Source organism: Mastigoproctus giganteus, chromosome 2 (assembly GCF_048544385.1).
Source record: "Mastigoproctus giganteus isolate SK-2022 chromosome 2, ASM4854438v1, whole genome shotgun sequence".
Taxonomy (NCBI): Eukaryota; Metazoa; Arthropoda; class Arachnida; order Uropygi; family Thelyphonidae; genus Mastigoproctus; species Mastigoproctus giganteus.
This window is the reverse complement of record NC_143576.1, coordinates 35924934-35951789: the sequence shown is the minus strand read 5'-3', so window position 1 is coordinate 35951789 and position 26856 is coordinate 35924934. Positions and strand designations below refer to the sequence as shown.

The following is a 26856-nucleotide window of genomic DNA, read 5'->3' as shown; positions in this document are numbered from 1 at the left end:
CACAAAATTCTTCAACATATCTAGGAGTAATCATCTCAGTATGTACATGTGAGTTATGCTGCATTGAAGAGCTATATTCAGATTTTCAAACACTAGCATAACGGAATATTCCGTAGTTTTTGTATGTCTAATAACTGTTGTTTTTTCATATTGAGTTGGGGGGTAAATTTTGAATTAATAATGGCATTTGTTTGATGTATAATTCGCCATTTTTTGGGGTGGTTTTCGAGTTTTGTTTGTAGTTCTATGATGCAATCTTTGATGGGATAATGGCAGTCCCTTATGGCAAAGTTAAACCCATGTTCCAGTCCTGCAAGTTCGGTGGTAGTGAAAGTTTTTGATGAAATATTAATGGTGGAATTTTACTAAAACACTAGCATAACATAAAAAATGAAAAAAAAAAAAAAGCAAATTGCTTTATTCACGCCACAAGAGAGAATCATGAAGAATAGACTTTCTGCATGAGTGACCTGCTTGGCTTGATTAAGTTTGCTTTTACCAGAAGTTTGCAATTCAGAAGTTCTTTTTCTTGAGTTCATCAATTTGCCATCTTTCAAAAATTTTGGATCATGAACTGGATACGCCTGTGTCACTCATAGTGATAGCTTGTTATACTTCTCAAAGAGGTAGCTCTAAAAAAGTGCTCATATTGCTTTTCTCATCACTTCTAACCTTTTATTTAAACAGACTTAACAGAAGTAGCCAGTGTTCTACCAGTTCAGTTACACATTTAGCCAAAGACAGCCAATACATACATGGGCGAAGGTAAAGAAAGCCAACACGAGAAACGTCGGACAACTTACACAGAAAATTAGTTTCCCGATATGGCACTCTAGCACTGCTCACTCGGTAAACAGAAGGTAGGTGTTATCGGTTTGGAGCAAAATCAAGAACGATACATTGAATGACAGGTAGGCATGGCAAATGATGTGCTGATTGGTGTGCGAGCACAAAACAAGATAACATCGGGTTAGTATCATTTTAGTAGCACTAATGGTGACTTGCCCTAATGAACGCTTTCCATAATGGTGAAAAAAGGTCAGGTTACCTCCACTTGAATCCCACAGGAGCTTGAACCTCTCCAGAAATGGAATGGGTACATAAACTTTTTTCTTTAGAATCATGTGGACTAGCGCATAAATTGTTTATTAACAAATTATTTTTTTATTACTGTACTTTTATTTTTAAAGACACTCGTGCAGATATACATGTATCATAACGTCAATCAACACCTCAACAGCTATTCACTATATATATATATATATATATACAGTGAATATACAGAGTGTCTCAAAAATATTGGTACAAACGTTTAGGGGAGGTAGATAACATCTAAAGGAATGTGAATAGCATAGGAACCCATAACCGGAAAAATCACTGTAAGTCGGTAGATGGCGCTGTTCATCAGTTTGCACAAGAGAAAATTTCTGGTTTACTCATTCAAGCAGTAGTCGCCGCACGAAGAGCATGCATCGATATATGAACTGTGAGCTGGCAGACATGCACCTAGTGTATGGATTAGCAGAGGGCAATGGACGAGCCGCTAAACGAATTTATGGAGAACGCTTCCCAGACAGACATGTACCGGGCCACTGTTTGTTTGCATGTGTGAATCAAAATTTGTGCAATTATGGGTCATTTAGAGGTAACAGGAGTAATGCGGGCAGACCACGTTCGACACAAACTCCCACCATGAAGAAAAGTGTGTTGAATGCCGTCCAGAATAATCCTACTACCAGCACACGTGCCGCTGCCTCAGGAGTGTCTCGTTGCAGTGTACAGCGTGTCTGGCACGACGATTCCTTACCCCTTTCATCTCCAAAGGGTTCAGTTACTGCTCCCCCAAGATCATCCTGCAAATGTGGCTTTTGCGCAGTGGTTTCTCCAAGAAAGAGTTCAAGACTTGAATTTTCCAGCCTATGTTTTGTTCACGGATGAGGTTTATTTCACTCAGGAAGGCTTATTCAATAAGCACAATGCTCATGTGTGGGCTCACGACAATCCACACGGTGTGCACCCCCATGAGGCACAACGTCGCTTCGCAATAAATGTGTGGGCAGGTATGGTCGGTGACTGCTTAGTCGGCTCTTACATGTTACTATCCCATATGAACTCCGCTAAATATCGGATCTTTCTTGAACAAGTTCTACCAGGGTTACTTGATGATGTTCCAGCAAATGTGAGATGCAACATTTGGTTTCAACATGACGGGGCGCCTGCCCATTATGGAAGGTGTGTTCGTGACCATTTGAACAGGCATTTTGGGCGTCGATGGATTGGCCGTGGTGGACCCATTGCCTGGCCCCCCACGCTCACCTGATTTATCGAGCCTTGAATTTTTCTGTGGGGGGCCCTCAAATCTATCGTGTATGAATCGCCTGTGGAGACAGAAATGGATCTCGTTGCGAAACTCATCTGCGCTGCTGCTACTGTCAAAGAAACTCCAGGTGTGTTCAACCATGTCCGCCAATCCATGCTGCGTCGGTGTCACGCATGCATCGCGTTTCATGGTGGAACCTTCGAGCATCTGTTTAACATCATGAAATGCATCCATCTCGTACTCCATTGTTAATATTATGTCAAATAAATGTTTGCCACTAATTACTGTCTTGTGTCATTTCTGCTTCTTGTGCCTCTGCTACTACTTTCCAGTGACGTTTCCGGGTCCCTATGCGATTCACATTCCTTTAGATGTTACCTAGCTCCCCTAAACGTTTGTACCATTGAGACACCCAGTATATACCTTTTCCTTTTTTCGTAACCAAACCTAAATCAACAGTATAGTAAAAACACTCCTGAACTCCAAAAATCTGCTTTTATTAATGAGAAAAAAACATAATGAAGAACATAAAAATGAACAGAACAAAACTTTTATTAATTTAGTTTTCATCAAAAAATCTACTGCTTTATTTTCCTTACAAATTTCTTCCATCTTTAAAAGATTCATCGCTACTATTACCTGTTTACCGTTTCATTACAAAACTATTATGCACCGTTCTTTACTCATAAATACACTTTATAATGCCGACCAATGACTACAGAGTAGCTTGTCCTGTCGCACCCACCACCAATCATTTCATCGTTTGCCACGCCTACCTGTCAATCAATATATGCTTCTCGATTTTGGTTCCAGACCGATAACACCTGTCTGTTTACCGAGCGAGCAGCGCTAGAGTCCGGTGCCAGGAAACTAATTTTCCGTGCAAGTTATCTGACATTTCTCATCGTTCTCGTGCTGGCTTTTTTTACCTTAGCCCGTACATGCACATGATTCAAAATCTTTTTTTTACTTCAGTAGATGCACCAGTTGAAAGTGTTTAAATCTATCATTCCTTTTGGCAATGTACATCAACTAAGTATTTATCCAGCTTCACAAGAAGGCATGAAGTTCCCTTTTAAATGCACAAAGGATACGAAGGACTTAGATCAGCACCCATGGGCAGTAATACAGAAAGACAAATGATACTGAAACTGAAGAATAGCAATGGTGTACTTATAAATAGCAGAGAAGGCATAATTCAAATAGCAGAATACTACTATAGAGAATTATACAGGGAGCGATGGAATGACGCCAGCAGTGGGGAAGTTGGATCGCAAATTAGTAACACATACGATACCCGATATCCTTCCTGATGAGGTAGAACATGCATTGAAGAAAATGAAGAATCAGAAAGCCCCGGGAGAAGATGGTTACTGTAAAGTTGTTAAAACTGGGAGGAAGAGACATGGCACAAAAACTGGCAAGACTCTTCACAAAATGCATTAGAAAAGGTGTGATGCCTAAGGAGTGGAATAATAAAACCATAGTTTTGCTGCACAAGGAGATAAATCAGAAATTGGAAATCATACACCAATTAGCTTGTTATCCCACATCTACAAGTTGTTCACAAGGGTCATTGCCAACAGATTAGAAAGAATACTTGATGAGAATGAACCAAAAGAGCAAGCTGGTTTTAGGACAGGATTCTCAACTATGGATCACCTCCATGTAATGTCACAGCTAATGGAGAAAGCATATGAATATAAACACCATTATACCTGGCATTTGTGGATTATGAAAAGGCATTTGACTCCATACATAATGCAATGTTTCAGGCACTGGAAAGATAAGGCATAGATACCCCGCATATCATGATTTTGAAGAAAATATATGAGAATGCTACCTCCTTTATTAGACTAGACAAAGACAATAACAAATTTAAAATTGAGAAAGGAGTCCGACAAGGAGACAAAATAGCTCCAAAGTTGTTTACTGCTGCCCTTGAGGAAGCTTTCAGAAGATTAAACTGGTCGCAGAAAGGAGTCAACGTGAATGGAGAGTACCTAAACCATTTACGATTTGCAGATGACATTGTGGTCATAAGCCACGATTCCAAAGAATTAGAGGAAAATCTTAATCAGTTATGCACAGTTAGTAAGGATTTTGGACTAAAGATGAATATGGCTAAAACAAAAGTAATGATGAACAAGTAACCATAGAAAGGGATATAATGATTAAAGGAGCAGTAATTGAAAAGGTGGAGTCGTATACTTATCTGGGACAAGTCATCAGCTGTAATAATGATAATTGGCTGGAAGTCAAGAGAAGAATAAATTTTGGATGGATAGCATTCAGGAAATATAGTCACATACTGAGGAGCAATATCCTAATTTGTCTGAAATGTAAAATAATGAACCAATGTATACTACCCACCATGACTTATGGATGTGAAACTTGGGCACTCACCAAAAGAATGGAAGAGAAGCTGAAAATGACACAGCAAAGAATGGAACGAATTATATTGGGAATCTGACTGTTAGATAAGAAGAGAAACATATGGATTAAGCAGCAAACTCAAGTAAAGGACATTCTTATCAAAACTAAAGTACTAAAATGGTCTCGGGCAGGACACACAGCTCGAAGACATGATGACAGACGGACTAAGAGAATAACAGAATGGTACCAAAGAGGAGCTAGAAGAAAACATGGAAGACAACGACGGAGATGGCCAGATGAAATTCATGAGTTTGTGGGTAGTAAATGGATGGCCATTGCACAAAACAGAAGGAACTGGAAAGTTGCTGGAGAGTCCTTCATCCTGTAGTGGATTGATAATGGCTGATGATGATGATGATGGTTTAATATTATCACCACAAAGTGCTTGTTCTCCTCTTTTAACACATTCACTGCCAAAATGCAAACTTGCATCAAAACGAACTGCAAGTTTTGTGCCTTAATGCAAATATGAGTCCACTGAATTGTGGTCAAAAATAAGTGCTGTAAAAGGAAAAGTGCATGAAATGAACAACTGAGGAATACTGGCACACTGATTGAACCATGGGCTATTACATTACAGCTGGGATTTTGTATTAGTGTTAATCGCACTGTCTTGTCTAGACCACTGATGTCCAACCTACGGCCCGCAAATAATTTTTATAAGGCCGGCGTGGAAAGTAAACTAAAACAGCATCGATCTCCACTGTGTGTACAGGCATGAAAGCGTCCAGCTCGACTGTATTAAACATGTACATGTGGTTCAGTGCAGTCACATGTATGCTAAATACAGTGATGTATTTTGATATAGCTTGTTCATTGCATTAAATTAATTATTAATTTGAATTGAATTTAAAAAAAATCATTCTTAAAAATGTTCCAAAAGGGGAAAAATCAATTTGAAGTGTCGTGTTTTTGATCCGAGGTGGACTGAAGATCATTTCTTCATTGATTACCATGAAAAAGCAGTGTGTTTGGTGTGTCAGAAGACTGTGTGAGTTTTTAAAGGATATAACACTGATTCCAATCATAAATCTTATGATCAAAATAAAGGAGTGCTGCGAAAAGAAGTGTTCAAAGTTACAAAACAAATTAAGAAAACAACAAAGCATACTGAAAACGTATCAGTCAAGAAATTTATCTGCTGTACGTGCCAGTTATCAAGTTGCACATTTGATCGCTTTTGAAATTAAACCGTTCAATGATGGTGAATTTGTTAAGCGTTGTTTGTTAAAAGTTGTGGAATAAATTTGTCTGGAGAAACGAACAATGATACAAAACATTAGCTCGATAAACAATGATAAAAAAAGACATTGGAAAGAATTTGTTCAAACAACTTTTGGAAAATATAAAACGAATAAAATATTTTACTGTGGCACTAGGTGACAGTACTGATGTAAATGACACAGCCCAACTCCTCATCTTCATACGTCGAATCAATGATAATTTTGTACCAGTTGAAGATTTAGCTGATCTAAAGAGAGTATGCGTGGAACAATTACAGGTGAAAATCTTTGCCAATCTATCGAAAAGTTAGGATTAAATATTAAAAACCTGGTAGGAGTCGCAACTGGCGGTGCAAAAAATATGATTGATAAAAACATTGGGCTTATGGGTAGAATAACCAAGAAAATGATAGATATCGAAGCTGAAACTCCGATTGGAATTTGCATTGTGCACCAAGAAGCTCTTTATGGGATGTTTTGGATCTCCAACACATTATGAATGTGGTTATTTCAACTGTAAATTTTACAAGATCACATGGCCTTAATGTGGCTGTTGAAACATCACCGAATGTTTCAACACAGAAAAAGGGAAACCAATAAAACAACTATCAAATATGGAGTGGCTGTTTGATCTTGCAATTCATACATACATTTCTAGTCATTTAAATGCTCTTAATTTAAAACTACAAGGGAAATGAAAATTGGTCTGATTTGTTTGGTATCATCAAATCATTTCAGAATAAGTTGCTATTATTTAAATTCCAGTTGAACAAGGCAATTTAGTTCACTTTGAACTGAGCTAAAGGAGAAACATTTCCAAAGAATCGTTGCCTTTCGTTATTATAATTACTTTTTGTCAAGTTTGAAAGTCTATTTTCTGATATAAAATCCGATGAAAAAGTTTTTGTTTGAGAACCCATTTACTTCTATGGCTGAAAACTACAATCTCCAAGCCAAAATATGATTCAAAAAATATATAGATGCAAAAATAAACTATTTGAATTCTACAAGGCTTTCCCATCTGAAGATTTTCCACTAATAAAAAAAAAAAATGCCATAAAAATGGCTTTGTTCGGATCAACGTATGTTTGAAAGCAGATTTTTTTCACTCTTAAAATCAAATAAATGTTTAAAAAGAAACAGAATAATAGATGAGCATTTTTTTTTTTTTTTTTTTTTTTATGAAAACTCCAAACACGAGAGGTATTAGACCCTATAGTTCCATGCTTGGATTGGAGTTTGAGAAGACAAAAGAAGGTACAGTCTGTCCTCGTATAGCACGATAGTTGCGTTCCTAGAAACCCTCGTGCAATGCAAAATCGTGCAATATAAACAACAGGCCCTATGGGAAAAGTGGGGTTAGGTGCCGACCACCCAAGATTGAACACACATTTGGAACCAAAACATTACCAAACACAATAAATAATCGGGTAATTTTAATCGTTATAAAATACTTACGTATTTCATAACGATTAAAATGATACGTAATAAAAATAATATTATATTATAATAAAGTATTTTTAGTATTTTTACGGATAAAATACGTATTTTATTCGTAAAAAAATTATTATATTAAATAAAATAGTCGTAATAAAATACTTACGTATTTTATAATACGTAAGTCGTAATAAAATATTGCTAATGCTTTTGCTTCTATCGTAAGCAAACTTGTTTTTTGTTTGATTTTCTATCCAAACAGATGACAGCCGTTCCATCTCTTCCAATTCTTGTGTCTTAATCTAATGGATTTTAATTACACTTTGAGTTGTTCCCGCTATGAAAGTTGTTTTTATTTTCTCTGCATTCTTTGTAATTCTCGGCGTTGCCTCATTTAGGTCTGTAGCACGTGCAATATCACATGGTCTTTCATTTCGCTCAAAGCGTTTCACAATTTCATATTTTTTCTCTATCGACAGACGAGGACTGGCCATAAGTCTTACGGGGGAAACCGCGGTGGGCCAGAGGCCGGTGTGATTTTGGCCATAAACCGTATTATGAGGCCACTACAAATTTTCCCGGGTAAAAATTTTTGACTCAGTCCGCCTCTGTTTATCGATATTGCTTCTTTTTTTTTTCTCTCTGAATCTGCAGTGTCTTAGCCAGGACACTTCCTTTTCACACCTTTTAAGTATTTTACTAATTTTTAGGGAATAAAGCAAAATTACAAGGTGAGGAGGCACGCTTGATATACATAAACAAAGCTGCGCGCGTGTAGCAACTGAATAAACAACACCGTAAAGGCCGAGATACACTATTAACACCTCACATTTTACTAAAGCACATTTCTGGGGGTTACTACCATAAAACAATAAAAACAATTTCCATTTGCGTTTCTGCTAGTGCAGTCTGTTATAAACTGGTAGTAAACTCCATCTAATTGCATTTGCTATTATATCGATAGCTGGAATTGTGTTGGTTTTTACGTTATTATGGTGAAATATGTTTCCCCTTCACTGATATAAAACACATAAATACATTTTCAGAATCTTCTTCATTCCTATCGTGTTGCGTTCAGTTGGGGTGATTCCGCGTTCGACTGCCATTTCTTGTAAACACAAAGGTGAATCGTGTATAAGCGAATTCGGTTCGTGTTATATAAGATAACGTTCCCCTATTTATAAATCGTGTATGATCGAATTCGTGTAATGCAAACACGTGTTATACGAGGACCGACTGTATTTGTTGACATTAGACTTGAATTTCTGTAGACTGTAATTTTCAGGAAATACGTATAAAGGAAGGTTGTCCCAGAAACAACAGTTGAATGAATAAACGATGAATGTGAAAAGTTGGTTCTATGAGTTTGAAGTTGGACGGTAAATGGATGTTGGCTGGTGGTGGTGGCGGCACGTGTTTGGATTGTTTTGAAAGAGAGAGCAGGAATTATAGAAGCAAATTCAGAAGAACAGTGCCCATGGAAGTATCTGTAGAAAAGGCAATGCAGCAGAAACAGTACATATATGAGACAGCAGGTGGAGATACTCTGTTAGAGATGAGTCATTAATTATCCTAACTGCCCTCTTCTGAATGGAATCTAGAAGCCTGAGAGAGATTGTGTGCACTGCCCCAGATGTGGAAACAATATTCCATGGTAAGGTGGATTTGCGATTTGTACAGAGTGAACAACTGTTTGGAAGAAAAGTAATGCAGAGAGCGAAAGAGAAAACCAAATTTTTTAGATGCAGAGGAAGCAATATTTGTAATGTTCTTGTGCCAAGAGGAATTAGAAGTCAGGGTAATTCCCAAAAGATATATCGTCTTGCTTAGAAATCAGTGTCACCAAAGATAAGCATAGGAGCAGAAGAATCCTTTTTGCGAGATATAAGACAGGACTGAGTTTTAGAAGGATTGAAATCAACTAAGTTGTCTTTGCCTCACTGGAGAATTACCTGGAGATCGGCATTTAAGGAATTGATTGTGGATATTCGAGAAGTTGAAGCTGATTGAGCAGGGCAAGGTTTCTCAAACTGGAAAGTGGAATGCAATGTGCTATCATCAGCAAAACTATGGATAGGATTTCTGATCAATGAAAGAAGATTATTAATATACAAGAGGAAAAGAATGGAGGGAAAGAACTGAACCTTGGGGGACACCAGCATTAGTAGTGAAGTTAGAAGACAGAGAGCCATCTACCATCACCCACCATGAGCAGTCAGAGAGAAAACTGGCTAACCAATTACAAAGAACAGTTGGCAAACCATAAGATGGAAGCCTATTTAGAAGACCTTTATGCCAAACATGATCGAAAGCCTTTGAGATGTCAAGAGCAACTGCTTGTGTTTCCCCAAAATTTTCCATTGAATTTGTCCATAAATTGGTAACCTAGGCCAGAATATCACCACTGTGGATCGACACTGACTGAATCCATGCTGACGATCATTGATCAGACGGAAGGTTTCTAGATAGTTTAAGAGTTGACAGTTAAGTGATTTTTCCATTACTTTAGAAAGAGTAGAAGTAATTGGATGGGAGGGATTTGTCACCCTTTTTAGGAACTGGCTGGATATGAGCAAATTTCCAAGCAGAAGGAAAAACACCTTGGAATAAGAAAGTGAATAAGGTGGCATAGAACAGAAGTAAGTTCAGGAGCACATGTTTTGAGAAAAAGTGGAGAAATACCATCAGGACATAATCTTCATTATGTATTGAGATTGGCATCACAAATTTGCAACCAAATTTTGAACAATTATTTAAAAATATCCAGCCTCAATCATCTCATTAAATTTAAAGTTTTGTCCAGTAAATGTTATTTTGTATTGCACTTAATAAAATTTTCAAATATTTCAATTTTAGGTATATCATTATATTTATTTATTCACCTTAATATTGAAAAGCAGTGATCCTTTTCAGGTTGTACATTTTCTAAAATGAGCATTTGAAAGCAAAAGTAAAGTATTTTTTTTTAAAACAAAAGTGAAGTATTTCAAACAGAAACAAAAGTAAAGTATTTAAAAAAAAAAGGAAAAAAAGTCAGTCATATTTTTATAATTTTAATGAAATATAAAAAATAAATCACTGACATCGATTTGTTGCACATAAAAGTGCTGGGAATTTGCATTTTTTATATATAGTTTGAAAAGAAAAAACGGTAACATGAAAATAGAAACTTCCTTTTACGAGTAACAAGATATAGAAAATGTGACAATTTTTTCTTGAATTTGTCACCCTTTTTAGGAACAGATCTAACTTTGAATACGGCTCCCATATGGGAAAAGGTTGGACACCACTGGTCTAGACAGTGCTATAAAAGATGTAAATTTGGCTCACAGTTTCACATGTTCTTTGCTTATGTTGGAGTTATTTCATCTGGTTTAGTATTTTCCAAAAGATTGTTTTTTTTTGACACATTTTCCACAAGAAGAAAAGTTAATTTTTTGAAGATTATGCTTGCTGAATTTTCTTTAGTTTGTGAAAAACAAAAGACCATCCTTAGTGTATGTCTACTGATAAAATTGTGTAAAAAGTGTTTTCCTATAAAATTTTACCCAGGCTGTAGAGCCATTGAAAATGGCTCTACAGCCTGGAACATTGGGACTGAAAAGAAACAGATATAGACAGTATGTTGAAGTTGATTACATGGAATCAGCTTTTTATATGTCATCTGATACAAAAACAGAATTTTATTCAACTGATGGATTCTGAATCTCGTTCAAATGCATCTGTTGATGTCAGAATGCTAAAAACTGGCATTATTTGGAGTGATGATTCTTCACAGATGAAATCCATTTACTATAATGCACTGCCTACTTGTTCCGGTGCCCCAGAGAAGCAACACAAGACACAAAAATGGAGGACCCTTGCAATTACAAGTGGCAGTGAATGGGTTAATACCCTTGTTATTCCATGTTTTAGGCCTACTATAGCAGGCACATTAGCAACACTAAGTACCAGAAAGTTTCTTGAAGGAATGTTTTCAAATTGAGGGCAAGCATCTCTCAATGTAACTATACATTTGGTGTGTACGAGATCATTGACACCACTACCTAATATCTTGTGGCCACAAGATATTAGGTAGTGTTACTAATGCAAATATACGCAGTGTATATTTACTTAAATATAAATTTTTTTTATTTTAATAGATGGAAACCACAATCATTCCCTAACCATGTTATTTATATTTTTGTCAAAAATTTGATGACAGCTCAATGATATTCATATTTTCATTCATATTTTCTTTTGGATTGGCTACTCTAAATCTCTTCTGTTTTGAACTAACTTGCACAAATAAGATACAGACAATTATGTGAACAGGACAAAACTAGTTTTTTTTTTTTTATATAAATAAAGTCACATGGTCAAAGTTTTTTTTATTGCAACATCACTATTAACATCTAATGCATTTTATTCAAAAATTCATTCTTAAAATTATGATACAATTAACATAAAGAGGCAATCACAGAGCATCTCAAATGAATGAACAAAGGTAGATAGCTATTTAAAAAAAAAAAGCAAGCTTTATTTAATCTTTAGCACACTAGCATGTGTGTGAGATCATTCTGACCTCCCCCCCTATTTTGGTTCCTTCCTTCTAAAACCACTCTGTTCCCCAAATGTAACCAATAATTTTAAAAAGTTTTTTTTTTTTTTTGTTGAGTTCTATATTAAAATTTCAATAACTCTCCCCTGAAACAGTTCAAAATGAACACATACACATTCCATGAGTACTGACACAACTGGTGGCATCCAAAACTATCATATGGTGAAGATATGCTGAAATATAAATGTAATGAAATCATTAGAAGTGGGAGGGAAAAAAAAGTTCATATATTACCTTCAGAGCTTGTTCAAAATTCATTACTTTTTTACAGCCACGATTGCACATCATGCCTGCATCCATTTTTGGATCCATCATTTCAATTGCAGACATTGCTTCAAACAGCCCAAACCTCAAAACAAAAAATATAATGGAAACAAAATTAATAGAGAACAAGGTAAAAAAAAAAAAATTTACAATATTTGGCAGTGTAGTAAGCAAATAAATTTATCGTACTCATGGCTGCTTCAAGGTATGTGTGCTAAAGATGTAATACAGTACATACAGGTAGCATAAGCACTGGGGTGCCTAAGCAGATCATAAATTTCTCATCAACTAGTGCCACTAACAGTGCCTAATTACAGTCATTATTCATATTAGAACTTAGTTCTACTATGAACTTTAATTCTAATGTTTGATATTTTTATTCCAGCAGCAGCAGGTATACTTGGTGCACAGCATTTGCCAAGGTGCCCAAAGTACGGTCATCAAATTCGATCTACATCCGATTATGTTTTAATCGGAGAGGTAAATGTGCCATTGCTTGTTTGGCACATGCCAGACTCTAATTTTCTTAGAGTCTTGGTTTTTCTCATTCTACATCACCATGCACTGAAAATGAGGCAATGTGTTTTTTCTTTTAGTTAACAGGGTTGCTGTCATTAAAGACTATTTGTTAATATTATGTAATACAGTAGTACCAGAATAAATTATAAAATGCACCATTTTAAACTATTTCTTGGCTATTCTCCCAAATAGTTTAGTGGTGCATGCAATGCAATAGTGCACCTGCTCTGGTGATTGTTTTGATACTCCTGCAATGGAGACAAAAGGTTACATCTCAAACTTTTATCTCCATTTTACAAACAATATATTCTGGGAAGGGGAGACATAAAATCATGAAATTATACTTTTATAAATAAAATTCCAAGAAAAGAAACTTAAAACCATATTATATAATTCAAACCTGCTAACTTTTTATAACTCAAAAAATTAAAGCTTTTTAAGAGATCTGCCTTTTGCAGGAACACTGTGGAACTGTGTTCTGGCACTAACTGAATGGAATTGCCAAACTTTTCACAAAATTTAATAAGTGCATATCACATGCATGTTGTCATGATATGTGATAAACTGTATTTTAGAGTTCTCTGCTCTTTATTAATTTCATTTTCCCCCCCCATTCAATTATACAGTATTGGCCAATGCAGAGGCATGCAATGATGGCTTAGGTGAATCAATTACAATTGTATAATCACATAGCTCAACAAATTCAAAGTAACCTAATCTTTCACAAAAAAAAAAAAAAAAATCCTTAAAAAATGAAACAATTACATATTTAAACTAAATTAATCTTTTAAAAACAGCCACAATATACATAAACTACCTGACAATCAATAAGAATGATCCATCGAAAAAGCCAACATTACCAAAAAAAAAAGCATTGGAATAAAGATATTAGCAGTTGGTTGGCTGAGTACTTTATGGATCAACATCTTAAGTCATAGTGCACCCAAACTAATGGTCTTAGACAAGTTAATGTAGGTCTGCATATGGCAGTTTTTTTGTTTACTAAATATGAGGGGTGATCATTTAATTTGCAGACTGGTGCAAGATCTTATCTTAATTGTCATCATATGAATCTTCTGTGGATTTCTCCTTCTCGAAATAACTTTACGACATATTTTCAGCACCATAGTATCCACACATTAAATGCTTCTTGCAAGCCATTTTTCGAAAGACTGCAAAGTGATTCCATTGTGGCTCTGCGAGCAGATGTGAAACGCTTGCCTTTCAGAGCTTTCTTCAGAATTGGAAATAGGAAGAATCCAAATGGGGCTAAGTCTGATGAATAAGGGGTATGTGGGAGAACCTCAAAACCTATGGCAGTGATCACTGCCTGCACAATATTAGCCGTATGGGACCGGGCACTGTCGTGATGGAAAAACCACTTCACACTGGAAAGTTTGGTTACACCGGAATATGGCCATCCTACGAAGACACTCATCACCATGCACTTCATTCATCTCTTTAACTGTTTTCAATACATTTAAGCCCCATCTGATACAAGAAGAAATCACATCACTGTTCAAGCTGTATGTCTGATGTGATACTTGCTTCAAAATGATCATCAGTGACATGTGGCTAAAGAAATTCTTTATGAGGAAAATGGAAGATAAATTGTTGAAGTTAAACATAAAAAAGGCACCTGTGGTGGATGGGTTATGTCCAATTATGTTAAGGCGTGCAAAGGCGGTAAGCAAACAATTAGCCATAATTATTAGAGTATCTTTGGATACTCTAATAATTATGGCTAATTTGCACTTCTCCGGTCCACAGGGTGTTGCCCTGTGGACCGGAGAAGTGAAAAAATATCCCAATTCACAAAGCGGTATCAAAGGGTGATATGAGTAATTACAGAACTGTTAGCTTAACTTCTATTCCAGTGAAAATAATGGAGTTACTGGTTAAAGAAGCAACGCAGGACCATATAGACAGGAGTGCAGACACAGTATGGGTTTGCTAAGTAGAGATCTTCTCTGAACAATTTTATTGGGTACTATGATGCAGTGACAAAGTAATTGGATACAAAAAAATAATTCTGATATCTTATAATTGAATTTCAGGAAAACTTTTGATACTGCTCCACAAGAAAGACTGCTATACGAATTGGAAGTGTGGCATTAAGGGCAAGTTACTGGTTTGGATAAAGAGATGGTTGAGTGGGAGAAGAGAGAGGATAGTTAGAAATGGACACTGCTCTTTGTGGAATAATGTTAGTGAAGCTCCACAGGGTTTGGTGCTGGGTCCCTTATTGTTTATATTATTTATTAATTAAGATAAATAAAAAACAGAGCTATGATGCTCAATGAGTTCTACATTTGTATAAAGAGGAATTTACCTCAATGCTTTATTGTAGAATACTTCAACATGACACTCCTAAATTCAATCGAATATAAAACTATTTTTTAATGGTTTCCTTGCCTCAAAGGAAAGGAAATGGTCCGACATATCTACGATCGATAGCTAAGGTCCCCCAACTAGACCACCAACACACAACCTTGAGTGCCCGAAGACAATTATGTCTAACAATAAAATCATTAAAATGATTGTGGTGTATAAAAGTTAAAATAAGTTAATACAATTTTGAACAAAATTGCTTTAAATTATTTTAACTTTCATACACTGCAATCATTTTAATGATTTTATTATTAGACAATGTCTACTGGCACTCAAGGTTGTGTGTTGGGAGACCTTAGTTATCGATCATGGATATGTCGGACCTAAGAGAATTTATCTTCCATTTTTCTTGAGAGAGAAATGGATGATAAATTTTTGAAGTTAAACATAAAAAAGGCACCTGTGGTGGACGAGATCTGTCCAATTATGTTATAAAGGAGGTAAGCAAACAATTAGCCATAATTATTAGATGATCTTTGGATTCAGGGCAGTAGACTGTAGACTGGAGATGTGCAAAAATATCCCCAATTCACAAAGGGGTGACATGAGTAATTACAGAACCGTTCATATGTATTTGAGGGAAGGAAGCCATTAAAAAATAGTTTTATGTTCGATTGAATTCAGTAGAGCATTGTGTTGAAGTATTCTACAAAAAAGCATTGAAGTAAATTTCTCTTTATTTCTATATACCTCTCTCTCTATACATTAAAAGGTTTTCCTCATAGTGATATTTATTCGAGCCAATGGGAGAAGAGGGCGAGGCAATTACATCACTACAAATGCAATTAATTATTGACAACTGCCTCCATAACATTCACTAACCTCGTGCACGTGCTTCCCTGTCTAACATTTGTTGTTCCATTGTAATGTTTTTTGTATATTAATTAATATTGTATACAGTATTTGTAAATACTGAAATTTAGTGTTTTGTATATATTTTAAATTCAGTCAGTCCTCGTATAGCACAATAGTTGTGTTCCTAGAAACCCTCGTGCAATGCAAAATCGTGCAATATAAACAACAGGCCCTATGGGAAAAATAGGGTTAGGTGCCGACCACCCAAGATTGAACACACATTTGTAACCAAAAGATTACCAAACACAATAAATAATCGTAATAAAATATTGCTAATGCTTTTGCTTCTATCATAAGCAAACTTGTTTTTTGTTTGATTTTCTATCCAAACAGTTGACATCCATTGCATCTCTTCCAATTCTTTGTGTCTTAATCTAATGGATTTTAATTACACTTTGAGTTGTTCCTGCTATGAAAGTTGTTTTTATTTTCTCTGCAGTCTTTGTAATTCTCGGCGTTGCCTCATTTAGGTCTGTAGCACGTGCAATATCACATGGTCTTTCATTTCGCTCAAAGCGTTTCACATTTTTTCGCTATCGACAGTGGCGGACTGGCCATAAGCCTTACCGGGGAAACCCCGGTGGGCCGAAGGCCGGTGTGATTTTGGCCATAAACCATAGTATGAGGCCACTATAAATTTTCCCGGGTAAGAATTTTTGACCCAGTCCGCCTCTGTTTATCGATATTGCTTTTTTTTTTTTTTTTTCTCTCTGAATCTGCAGTGTCTTCACCAGGACGTTTCCTTTTCACACCTTTTAAGTATTTTATTCATTTTTAGGGAATAAAGCACAATTACAAAATGAGGAGGCACACTTGATACACATAAACAAAGCTGCGCGCGTGTAGCAACTGAATAAACAACACTGTAAAGGCAGAGATACACTATTAACACCTCACATTTTACTTAAGCACATTTCTAGGGGTTACTACCATAAAACAATTTCCAGTTGCGTTTCTGCTAGTGTAATCTGTTATAAACTGGTAGTAAACTCGATCTAATTGCATTTGCGATTATACCGATAGCTGGAATTGTGTTGGTTTTTACGTTATTATGGTGAAATGTGTTTCCCCTTCACTGATATAAAACACATAAACACATTTTCAGAATCTTCTCTTCATTCCTATCGTGTTGCGTTCAGTTGGGGTGATTCCACGTTCGACTGCCATTTCTTGTAAACACAATGGTGAATCGTGCATAAGCGAATTCGGTTCATGTTATATAAGATATCGTTCCCCTATTTATAAATCGTGTATGATCGAATTCGTGTAATGTAAACACTTGTTATACAAGGACTGACTGTATTTGTATACTTTGTAAATATTTAAGTGAAATATTTTAGTCCTGCTCTTTTGGATGCAACAATATTCCTCATGCATTATGGAACCCGAAGCAAAAGGCCTTTTCCTAAGTGACTTATTAAACGCAGGAAATAATTACATAGTGATATTTACATGACCTTGAAAATGCCATGCACTTCAAATGCACAGGTAAATAATTACATAGGTCATTTCCTGATTAGATGTCAATCACAGTGACAGTGTTTTTTTTATCTGGTGGCACCAGGGGTCTTCTCCAACTCAGCGTTTTTTCTGTGTAGAATACAATATTCCACATAATGTCAAGGGGTGTGTTTTGTGAAGTATTTTTTGTGTATTGTGTATTTTGTGTATTGAAGTATTGTGTTTTGTGAAGTGTGGGTTGTGTTGTTCCTCTGGCCACTTAGCCTGGGAGACTGTGGAGCGCCACTAACAACCCCAGTTTCTGTCACTGCCACAGGGTCGCAAGTCCAGGACACATTAGAAGAGAAGAAAGCTTTGGCGGGGTGAACCCTGGGGTAGCCCAAGGACAGCCCCCCCCAAAAAAAAAAAGATTATTGGAAAGGAGATAATGGGGAGATAGGATAAAAGGAGTTGACAACAGAGGGGGCAGTGTTGAGGCACTCACCTGATTTAAAAAGGGGGACTGTAAGGGGACCCCTGGTACAGGATTGTCCATCCTGGTCCAGAGGGTGGGAGTTGAAATTGGGTGGTGGGGTGAGCCACCAGGGCCACACAAGATGGGGGGGAAGGGGACTGGGGGAAGGAGATAACCATCCCAGGTGGTAGGAATAAAAGAACATAGGGAAAGAGATTCCTATAGTGGAGCATGCCTTTTGCAGCTCCATCCCACACTGGCCTGGGTCTTACCCTAATGGCCAGTGTCAGCATCCCACACCATGCCAGCTAGGAAAAGCTACAATATGGTGTCAGCTTGGATAACCATGAGGCCCCTGAGAGCCTGCATAGCCATCAGTCTGTCCAGCGAAGAGGTTAAGATGGAACATGCAATTAATAATAACTTTCATTCACTCAACATTCACGCAATTTTACTTTTTATAGTTTTTTCTTACACTTTCTATTTTCTTTAAATTCCTACTATTAGTTCACACTCTCCCTATATATATTTATATATCTTGTTCAAATTTTCAATTGTTAATAAAATACTTTTTATTCATCCACTCAAGTTCAAATAAATTTTTTTAAACTTGTAGTGGATGACACTTGATGTTAATACAGTTTTTTCAAATATTAATTCATTAATTAAATTAAATTAATTAATTTTAGTTTTATATGGGAGAAAAAAATTTCTCTTATATAAGATATTTAGCAGGACATAAATTTAGGAATAAAATTGAAAGTAGCTCAATCGGTAAAATGCAAGGATTTCAGTATTTTTCACGTGAAGGTGAAGAATGCAAGTTCAATTCTTGCAAAAATCAATAATTTTTTGATAAATTTTTGTTATTCATCCACTCAAGTTCAAATACATTTTTTTAAACTTGTAGTGGATGACACTTGATGTTAATAGTTTTTTCAAATATTAATTCATTAATTAAATTTAATTAATTAATTTTAGTTTTATATGGGAGAAAAAAATTTCTCTTATATAAGATATTTAGCAGGATATAAATTTAGGAATAAATACCGTCAGTGGCGAAGCGTGTAGATCGCTGGAAAAAAATTTCTTTTTCAGATTCTTTTTTCATTCTGGGTTCTAGTCTGAGTCAAGGAGGGAACAAAATGGAAAATGAAACATGTGAATAAAAATAATAGTCCAACACCATATATAGAAAGGAAAATGGAAAATTGCAAGGAAATTCGCTTTCTATTTTGCCACTTAATATTGTGATTCTGTCATATGTATATACATATTTATATTAATTGTAATTATTTAATAAAAAGTAACTAGAATAAAATTTTTCTTTGTTGAATTAAGTAGGAATTGACTTTAAAATTTTTTTTTTTATATTACTTGTTTATATATTAGATTAGGTATTGATCAGTGCGTTTCGACAGGTGTGTCTTTTACGTAGAAAAGATTTGACTTACTCTGTCATAACTCTACATATTATGTAGAAAAGCGTGTGTGGGGTTGGCAAGCAAGGGGCGAAGCCCCCTAGTTATTTATTAATAAAGTTGATGAAGTATTTTACTTATTGTCTAAGTTTATAGATGATAACAATGGCTGCAGATTAGTTGACAGTAATCAAGGTAAACTACTGCAACTTGGTCTTTGAGGCTGTTACAGACATTCTCTCAAGGTATGCCAAGCTGGGCTTGCTAACTGAGAGTCCAAAACACTGATGGAACTGATATTTGGGTGACACTCAAGTCAAGTGGACCTAATTTCAGCAAAGGCGGGTCGGTCTGTGACAGTCAAATCGTCTGCTGCCACCTCCACGATGGTGGGATTAGTAACACTGAGTATAACCGTGTACAAATCCTGAAATACAGCACCAGCATACTGGAAGTGACCAACAAGGTGCGAACCAATGGAAGGAGGAGTTGAGGTGTGGTGCCCACACTACACGGAGGAATGCCGCTCCTCTGTATTACCAGGTAATACTAGGTGGTAGATGACTCACATCAACTGGTGCAATACCACCACTTTGTTTACTGGAGGTGAAACGAATGTTTAGTCTACAGAGCAAAGCTCCAGCAACCTCCTCATCTCTGCCATCATGCAGAATGACTAATGCCTTTTGAGGTTATGATGGACATCATGTCAAGATCCAATCTTCCTTACATTTCGAGAGTACAGCTCTAAAATGTTCTTCGCAGGCTGGCTGCTAGACAGTCCACCGGACCGAACCCACTGGTTCGGTCTGGTGGACTGAAGGTGGCATCCGGATCAGGTAGTGTATAATCTTGCTGCTCCTACTCTGCCAGATAGTGACTGGAGGGAGTCCGAGTAGTGTGTGAAGGAGGCATTGTCGCGGCCACATTATGTCAAGGAGCTGGGTGTATTCTTGCCATGTGTATACCACATCCAAGAATTTCATTATTTCACACAGCATGTCGTTCCCACTCCAAATTTTCTTACTACTGAATGCATTATGAATTGTCAAACTAACAGAACAAACTTAGCTAAGAAAAGATCTAAACTTCCCAAATACTATCTCATTCATTTCACAAATAGACATGGTCTTACCACCACTTAGTCTGCCAAACCCCATGTACCCATTCTGACAGAATCCGGTTTATCAGATGATTCAACCACTCCCCATCTTGGTTGTCCAAATTATTCCCTACATGATTCCTTTAGCTTCAAAATGGTACTTTTATGCATATGTCCACTCTGATATTCCCTGTCAGAGACCTAGTTAAAATCTCTTCTTTGGCTTAAAATCTCGGCCCACATTCTGTCAAATTCATCTGTTTCCTGTATCATTCTCCCAACTCCACTAATCATGCGGAACTCTTGAAATTCCTCTCTTTGAAACTTGAATTTCTTCAGTCCAACTTTCCTCACAGTGAGATAATTTTCCTTGGTGATTTTAATGATCACAACTTCAGATAGCTTCCATTTTCCAGTCACACAGAGCCAGCTGGTCAAAATGCAGAGGCTTTTGCAATTACTAATGACCTCACACAAATTGTTCATTGACCTACCAGAATGCAATCCTAACCACGCAACCAACATTCTTGATCTTTTTCTCACAAACAACCCTTCTAAGTACACAGTCAATGAGAGTGGTTCTCTAGGCACCTCAGATCATAATTTGCTGATGGTCTCTTCACATCAGACAGTGGAGCCTTTCGCTTGTTGCCATTTTCAACCTTGTGTTGTTTGGCATTACAAGAATGCAAAATGAGATGACCTGCAAGATTTCTTCTCTTCTTTTCCTTGGTCAGATTATTGCTTCAAATCTTCTGATGTCAACGTTTGTTCAGATCATGTCTGTGAAATTATTTTTGTAGGTATGAAATCCTTTATTCCACAATCCACCTTAAAATCTCATCCTTTATCTAAACCTTGGTTTTCCAATAAATGTGCTAAGGCTGTTCAAAATAAGAATGTTGTATATTGCAATTGGCTTGTATCCAAATCTCCAAGTTCATTTTCTGCTACACCAAAGCTCGCAACAATTGTAATTCGGTTATTAATCAGCTGAAACTAGATTTTGAACACAGTAAAAATAGAAAACTTGCTTCTTGCACAAATGGTAGTTGAGCATTCTGGTCTCTTGCCAAGCCATCGACTGCAACTTCTGTCCATCTCTATTCCCACCTCTGTCAAAACCAGATTATTCTACTGCCACCTCAGCTGACTTGTTACATCCTACTTTTCTTCCAACTCTTGTATTGATGACTTTTGTAATCCATCTCCTACCATTCTCAGTATAGTCCTATCAATTCCTCCTGTGGTCATCTGTCAAAACAATGCCAGAAGAATTTTCAACAATCTTCATGCTAAGAAAGCTCCGGGTCGTGATGGTATTTCTCCACTTTTCTCAAAACCTATGCTCCTGAACTTAGTGCTGTTCTGTGTCACCCATTGCACTTATTGCTATTCTTTCTAAAATAATGGAAAACTCAATTAACTGCCAACTCTTAAACAACCTAAAAACCTTGCATCTGATCAATGATCACCAGTATGGATTCCATCAGTGTTGATCCACTGGTGATATTCTGGATTGTTACCCATCTATGGACAAATTCAATGGAAAAGTTTGGTGAAACTCAAGCAATTAGTCTTAACACATCAAAGGTAACTGATCGTGTTTGGCATAAAGGTCTTCTAAATAAGCTCCCATCTTACGGTTCAGCAACAGACTGTCAAGAAAGCCTGTCTGCACTGCTCAGAGACGTGTTCACGGGCTTTGTCAATGGTATACTGGAATTTTGTTAGCAGGGATAAGGAGGTGATTACCCCAATGTATAAGGCAATGGTCAGGTCACATCTTGAGTACAGTCAGTCCTCGTATAACACGTGTTTACACTACACGAATTCGATCATACACGATTTATAAATAAGAGAACAATATCTTATATAACACGAACCGAATTCGCTTATGCACGATTCGCCTTTGTGTTTACAAGAAATGGCAGTCGAACGCAGAATCACCCCAACTGAACGCAACATGATAGGAACGAAGAGAAGATTCTGAAAATGTATTTATGTGTTTTATATCAGTGAAGGGGAAACACATTTCACCATAATAACGTAAAATTCCAGGTATCGGTATTATCGCAAAAGCCATTAGATCGAGTTTACTAGCAGTTTATAACAGATTCCACTAGCAGGAACGCAACTGGAAATTGTTTTTATTGTTTTATGGTAGTAACCCCTAGAAATGTGCTTTAGTAAAATGTGAAGTGTTAATAGTGTATCTCTGCCTTTACGGTGTTGTTTATTCAGTTGCTACACGCACGCAGCTTTCTTTATGTGTATCAAGCGTTCCTCCTCGTTTTGTAATTGTGCTTTATTCCCTAAAAATGAGTAAAATACTTAAAAGGTGTGAAAAGGAAGCGTCGTGGTGAAGACACTGCAGATTCAGAGATAAAAAGAAAAGCAATATCGATAGGCAGAGGTGGACTGGGTCAAAAATTCTTACCCGGGAAAATTTGTAGTGGCCTAATACTAGCGTTTATGGCCAAAATCATAGCGGCCTCCGGTCCACCAGGGTTTCCCCGGTAAGGCTTATGGCCAGTCCGCCTCTGTCGATAGAGAAAAAATATGAAATTGTGAAATGCTTTGAGCGAAATGAAAGACCATGTGATATTGCATGTGCTACAGCCCTAAATGAGGCAACGCCGAGAATTACAAAGAATACAGAGAAAATAAAAACAACTTTCATAGCAGGAAAAACAAAGTGTAATTAAAATCCATTAGATTAAGACACAAAGAATTGGAGGAGATGGAACGGCGAACATCTGTTTCGATAGAAAATCAAACAAAAAACAAGTTTGCTTACGATAGAAGCAAAAGCATTAGCAATATTTTATTACATAATAAAATACGTAAGTATTTTATTATGATTATATGATTACAAATGTGTGTTCAGTCTTTGGTGGTCGGCACCTAACCCTATTTTTCCCATAGGGCCTGTTGTTTATATTGCACGATTTTGCATTGCACGAGGGTTTCTAGGAACACAACTATCGCGCTATACGAGGACTGACTGTACTGCATACAGTTCTGGAGCCCTCATTTTAGAAAGGATGAAGAGGTGTTCGAACGATTACAGAAAGAAATAAGATTGGTGAAGGGAACATAGGGGTGCTCTTACCAAGAAAGGCTTCTGTTCTGCAAATTGCATTATATGGAAATCAGGTGCCTGTGATGCAATCTGATTGAAGTCTTTAAGACTGGATTGTGTAAGCTCAATGGTTGCAGAATAGATGTGTGAAAGTTTGCCTTCAGTTCATGGGTGGTTGACTATAGAAACTAGTTTCCATCTATTGTTGTGAAAGTGGATAGCCTGAATAAACTGAAAAACTAAACAAACTAGTGGAGGGGATGGATAGGTGAATTTTTTCCCCCCTTATATCCTATAAGCTTGTTTTCTTCATTATTTTCCACTATTAATACTAATAACCCTCCAGAAAACTGCTGGCTTCTATCGGAATGAGCAGCAGCCTGGAAAGCAAGGTACTGGGATTTCAAGGAATGCTGGGCGTCATCATGGAACACATAAATACATGGGCTGTGTTAGGGTAACTAAGAGTAAGAACAGGCATATGTATACTTGCACATACACCAATGACAGGATATAGTAAATGAATTGGATTAATTTGAAGTGCTGGTCAAGGCATCAAAAGCAGATATTGTTGGGATATCAGAGATGTGGTGTCACACAGATATAAGGAATGTAAAATTGGAATTTCAGTAGTACAGTGTGTACAGAAAGGATAGGAAGGAAGGAGGGAGGGGTTATGCAGTTAGTTAGGAAACACAAAATCTAAGGCAGTGCACTCAGTTGACATGGGAGGACAGTGCAATGTTGAGTCAGACTGGTATGACATAAGCACTGGGAAAGCAAAAATGAGGGTAGGTGTGTGTTATGGGCCTAATAACTCTGATGAGTATAATGAACAACTGTACAGAGAAATAAAGTGTGCCAGTAAATCAGAAAGTCTTATAATAGAGAAAGTTTTAACTTTCCAGATATCAACTGGTACTTGTGGGTTGGTCACTTGCACACTAACAAGACTTTTTGTACATTTATTGGATGATTGTTTTCTACAGCAGCATGTTCAATAGGCATCAAGAGGGAGTAATACTCTTGATCTTATTATCAGCAGTGATTATTCATGCATTAAGAATTTGTAAATAAATGAACCACTTGGTGATAGTGATGACAGTGGTGACTTGGTGACAGTGTACTGATGTGGGATTTACTGAAAGATGTAACTACCATTAGGGGTAAAGGGAAAGGTTTTTCCTTTCGAAAAGGTGAATACAATGGTCTCAGACAGTTTTTAAATTCTGTACTGTGGGACCAACTAACAATATTACCAACAGCAAATTCTAAATGGGAAGCATTCAAGGAATTAATCATAGAAGCTACTAGGCTTTTCATACCAACTAAGAAATACTGTTTAAAGTTTAGATCTAATTGGATGTCAGATGAACTATTGAGACTCATGGCAGAGAAGAAAAATGCATTTGATGCATATAAATTAACAGGCAACAGAAGCCTACTGTAGATATAAGCTAGTCTGTAATCAAGTCACAAAAGAAGTTAGGCAAGCAAAGGCAGATTACAAGAAATCTTTGGCAAAGGATGGAAAGAAAAACAGCCGACTTCTTTATTTATATAAATTCTAGAAGGAAGGGGATGAATCGGGTTGGTCCACTTTATATCGATGGTTCAAGTGTTGATAATCCTGCTCAGATAGCTGACAATCTGAATGAGTATTTTGCATCTGCATTCAAAGATGAGGAATTCTGTAGGGAAGTGGAGGACAGAAGCTTATTAAACGCTCTAAACGCTAATTAAACTGAGAGAGAAGTGGAGGAGAAATAGTTGAACTTAAACTTAGGAAAGGCACCTGGGGTGGATGGAATCTACCCAGTTATATTAAAGGAGGTAACAAGGAAAGTAAGCAAACCACTAGTCATAATTATGAGAGCATCACTGGACACAGGGGAGGCCCCCCCACAGATTGGAGATATGTAAATGTATCCCCAATTCACAAAGGGGATATCAAAGGGTGGCACGAGTAATTGCGGATCTGCCAGTTTAACTTTTGTTCCAGGGAAAATAATGGAGTCACTGGTTAAAGTAGCATTGTAGGATCATCTTCACAAGACTGCAGTTAGAGTAGAGATACAGCATGGGTTTGTTAAGGGGGAAGTCTTGTCTGACCAATTTCATTGGATACTATTATGTGGTTACATAGGAAATGGATGCAAAAAATAATTGTGATATCATATATTAGGATTTCAGGAAAGCATTTGATACTGCTGGACATGGAAGACTACTGGACAAATTGGAGCAGTATGGCATTAAGGGCAAGTTGCTGCTATGGATAAAGGGATGGTTGAGTGGGAGAAGACAGAGTGGTAATCAATGGACACTGCTCTTTGTGGACTAATGTTATTAGTAGTCTCCCAGGATTCGGTGTTGTGCCCATTGTTGTTTCCTATATTTATCAATGCTATAGATAAAGTTATATCAGGCTTAATGTCCAAGTTTGCAAATGATGCGAGGTTGGCAGGGTTGTTAATGACAGTAATGACAGTATGCTACTGCAACAGGATCTAGAAAAGTTGGGTAGATGGGCTGAGGGGTAGCAACTGAAGTTTAACGTTGACAAATGCAAAGTACTACATATGGGTAGTAGTAACCCCATCTCTACTCAGTGTAGTGGAGAATGTAACATCTGGGGATAATTGTTCAGTCTTATAAGAAGTTTTCTGAACAATGCAGACAGGCTGCCAGAGCAGCTCATGTGGTCTTGTCAATGATATACAAGAATTTTGCTAGCAGCAATAAGGAGGTGATTATCCCCTTGTATAAGGCAATGGTGAGGCCACATCTTGAGTACTGCATACAGGTCTGGAGGCCTCATTTTAGGAAAAATGTAGAGCTGCCAGAACAAGTACAGAGAATGGCAATGAGATTGGTGAGGTGAACAAAGTGTTGCTTTTACCAAGAAAGGTTTAAGTTCTGCAAATTGAAGCATTTGTAAACTAGATCTGATTGTGGGGTATAAGGCCTTGAATGGTTTGAGCAGGCTCAAATCTAATGGAATTCTTTCTCTTGAAAGAATTTATAACCCCCCCCTCAGGTGAGGATTACACATCTGAGGGGACATAAATTCAAATTGAGGAAAGGCAGTTGTAGAATAGATGTGCAAAAATTTGCCTTAAGCCAGCAGGTGGTGGAATGCTGGAACAAACTTCCATCTATCGTTGTGGAAGTTGATAGCTTAAATAAATTCAAGGAAGAATTGGACAAACCTTTGGAGCAAATGGATGGGTGAAATGAGAAGTTTTTTTTTTTTTTTTTTGGTTGATGCTGTATAAACTAGCTTTCTGG

The 26856-nt window shown here is 36.9% G+C and overlaps 1 protein-coding gene across 3 annotated transcripts in view; it reads right to left on the bottom strand.

Annotated features, from left to right (window-relative positions):
- The window catches only part of Naa35 (N-alpha-acetyltransferase 35), a 401343-nt gene that overhangs the window by 331822 nt on the left and 42665 nt on the right, over positions 1-26856 (bottom strand). For all 3 annotated transcript variants that reach the window (XM_090368451.1, XM_090368454.1, XM_090368452.1), the window contains exon 4: positions 12251-12365. In XM_090368451.1, coding sequence (XP_090224577.1) covers positions 12251-12365 — 115 coding nt within the window. The remainder of the gene's footprint in view (positions 1-12250; positions 12366-26856) is intronic.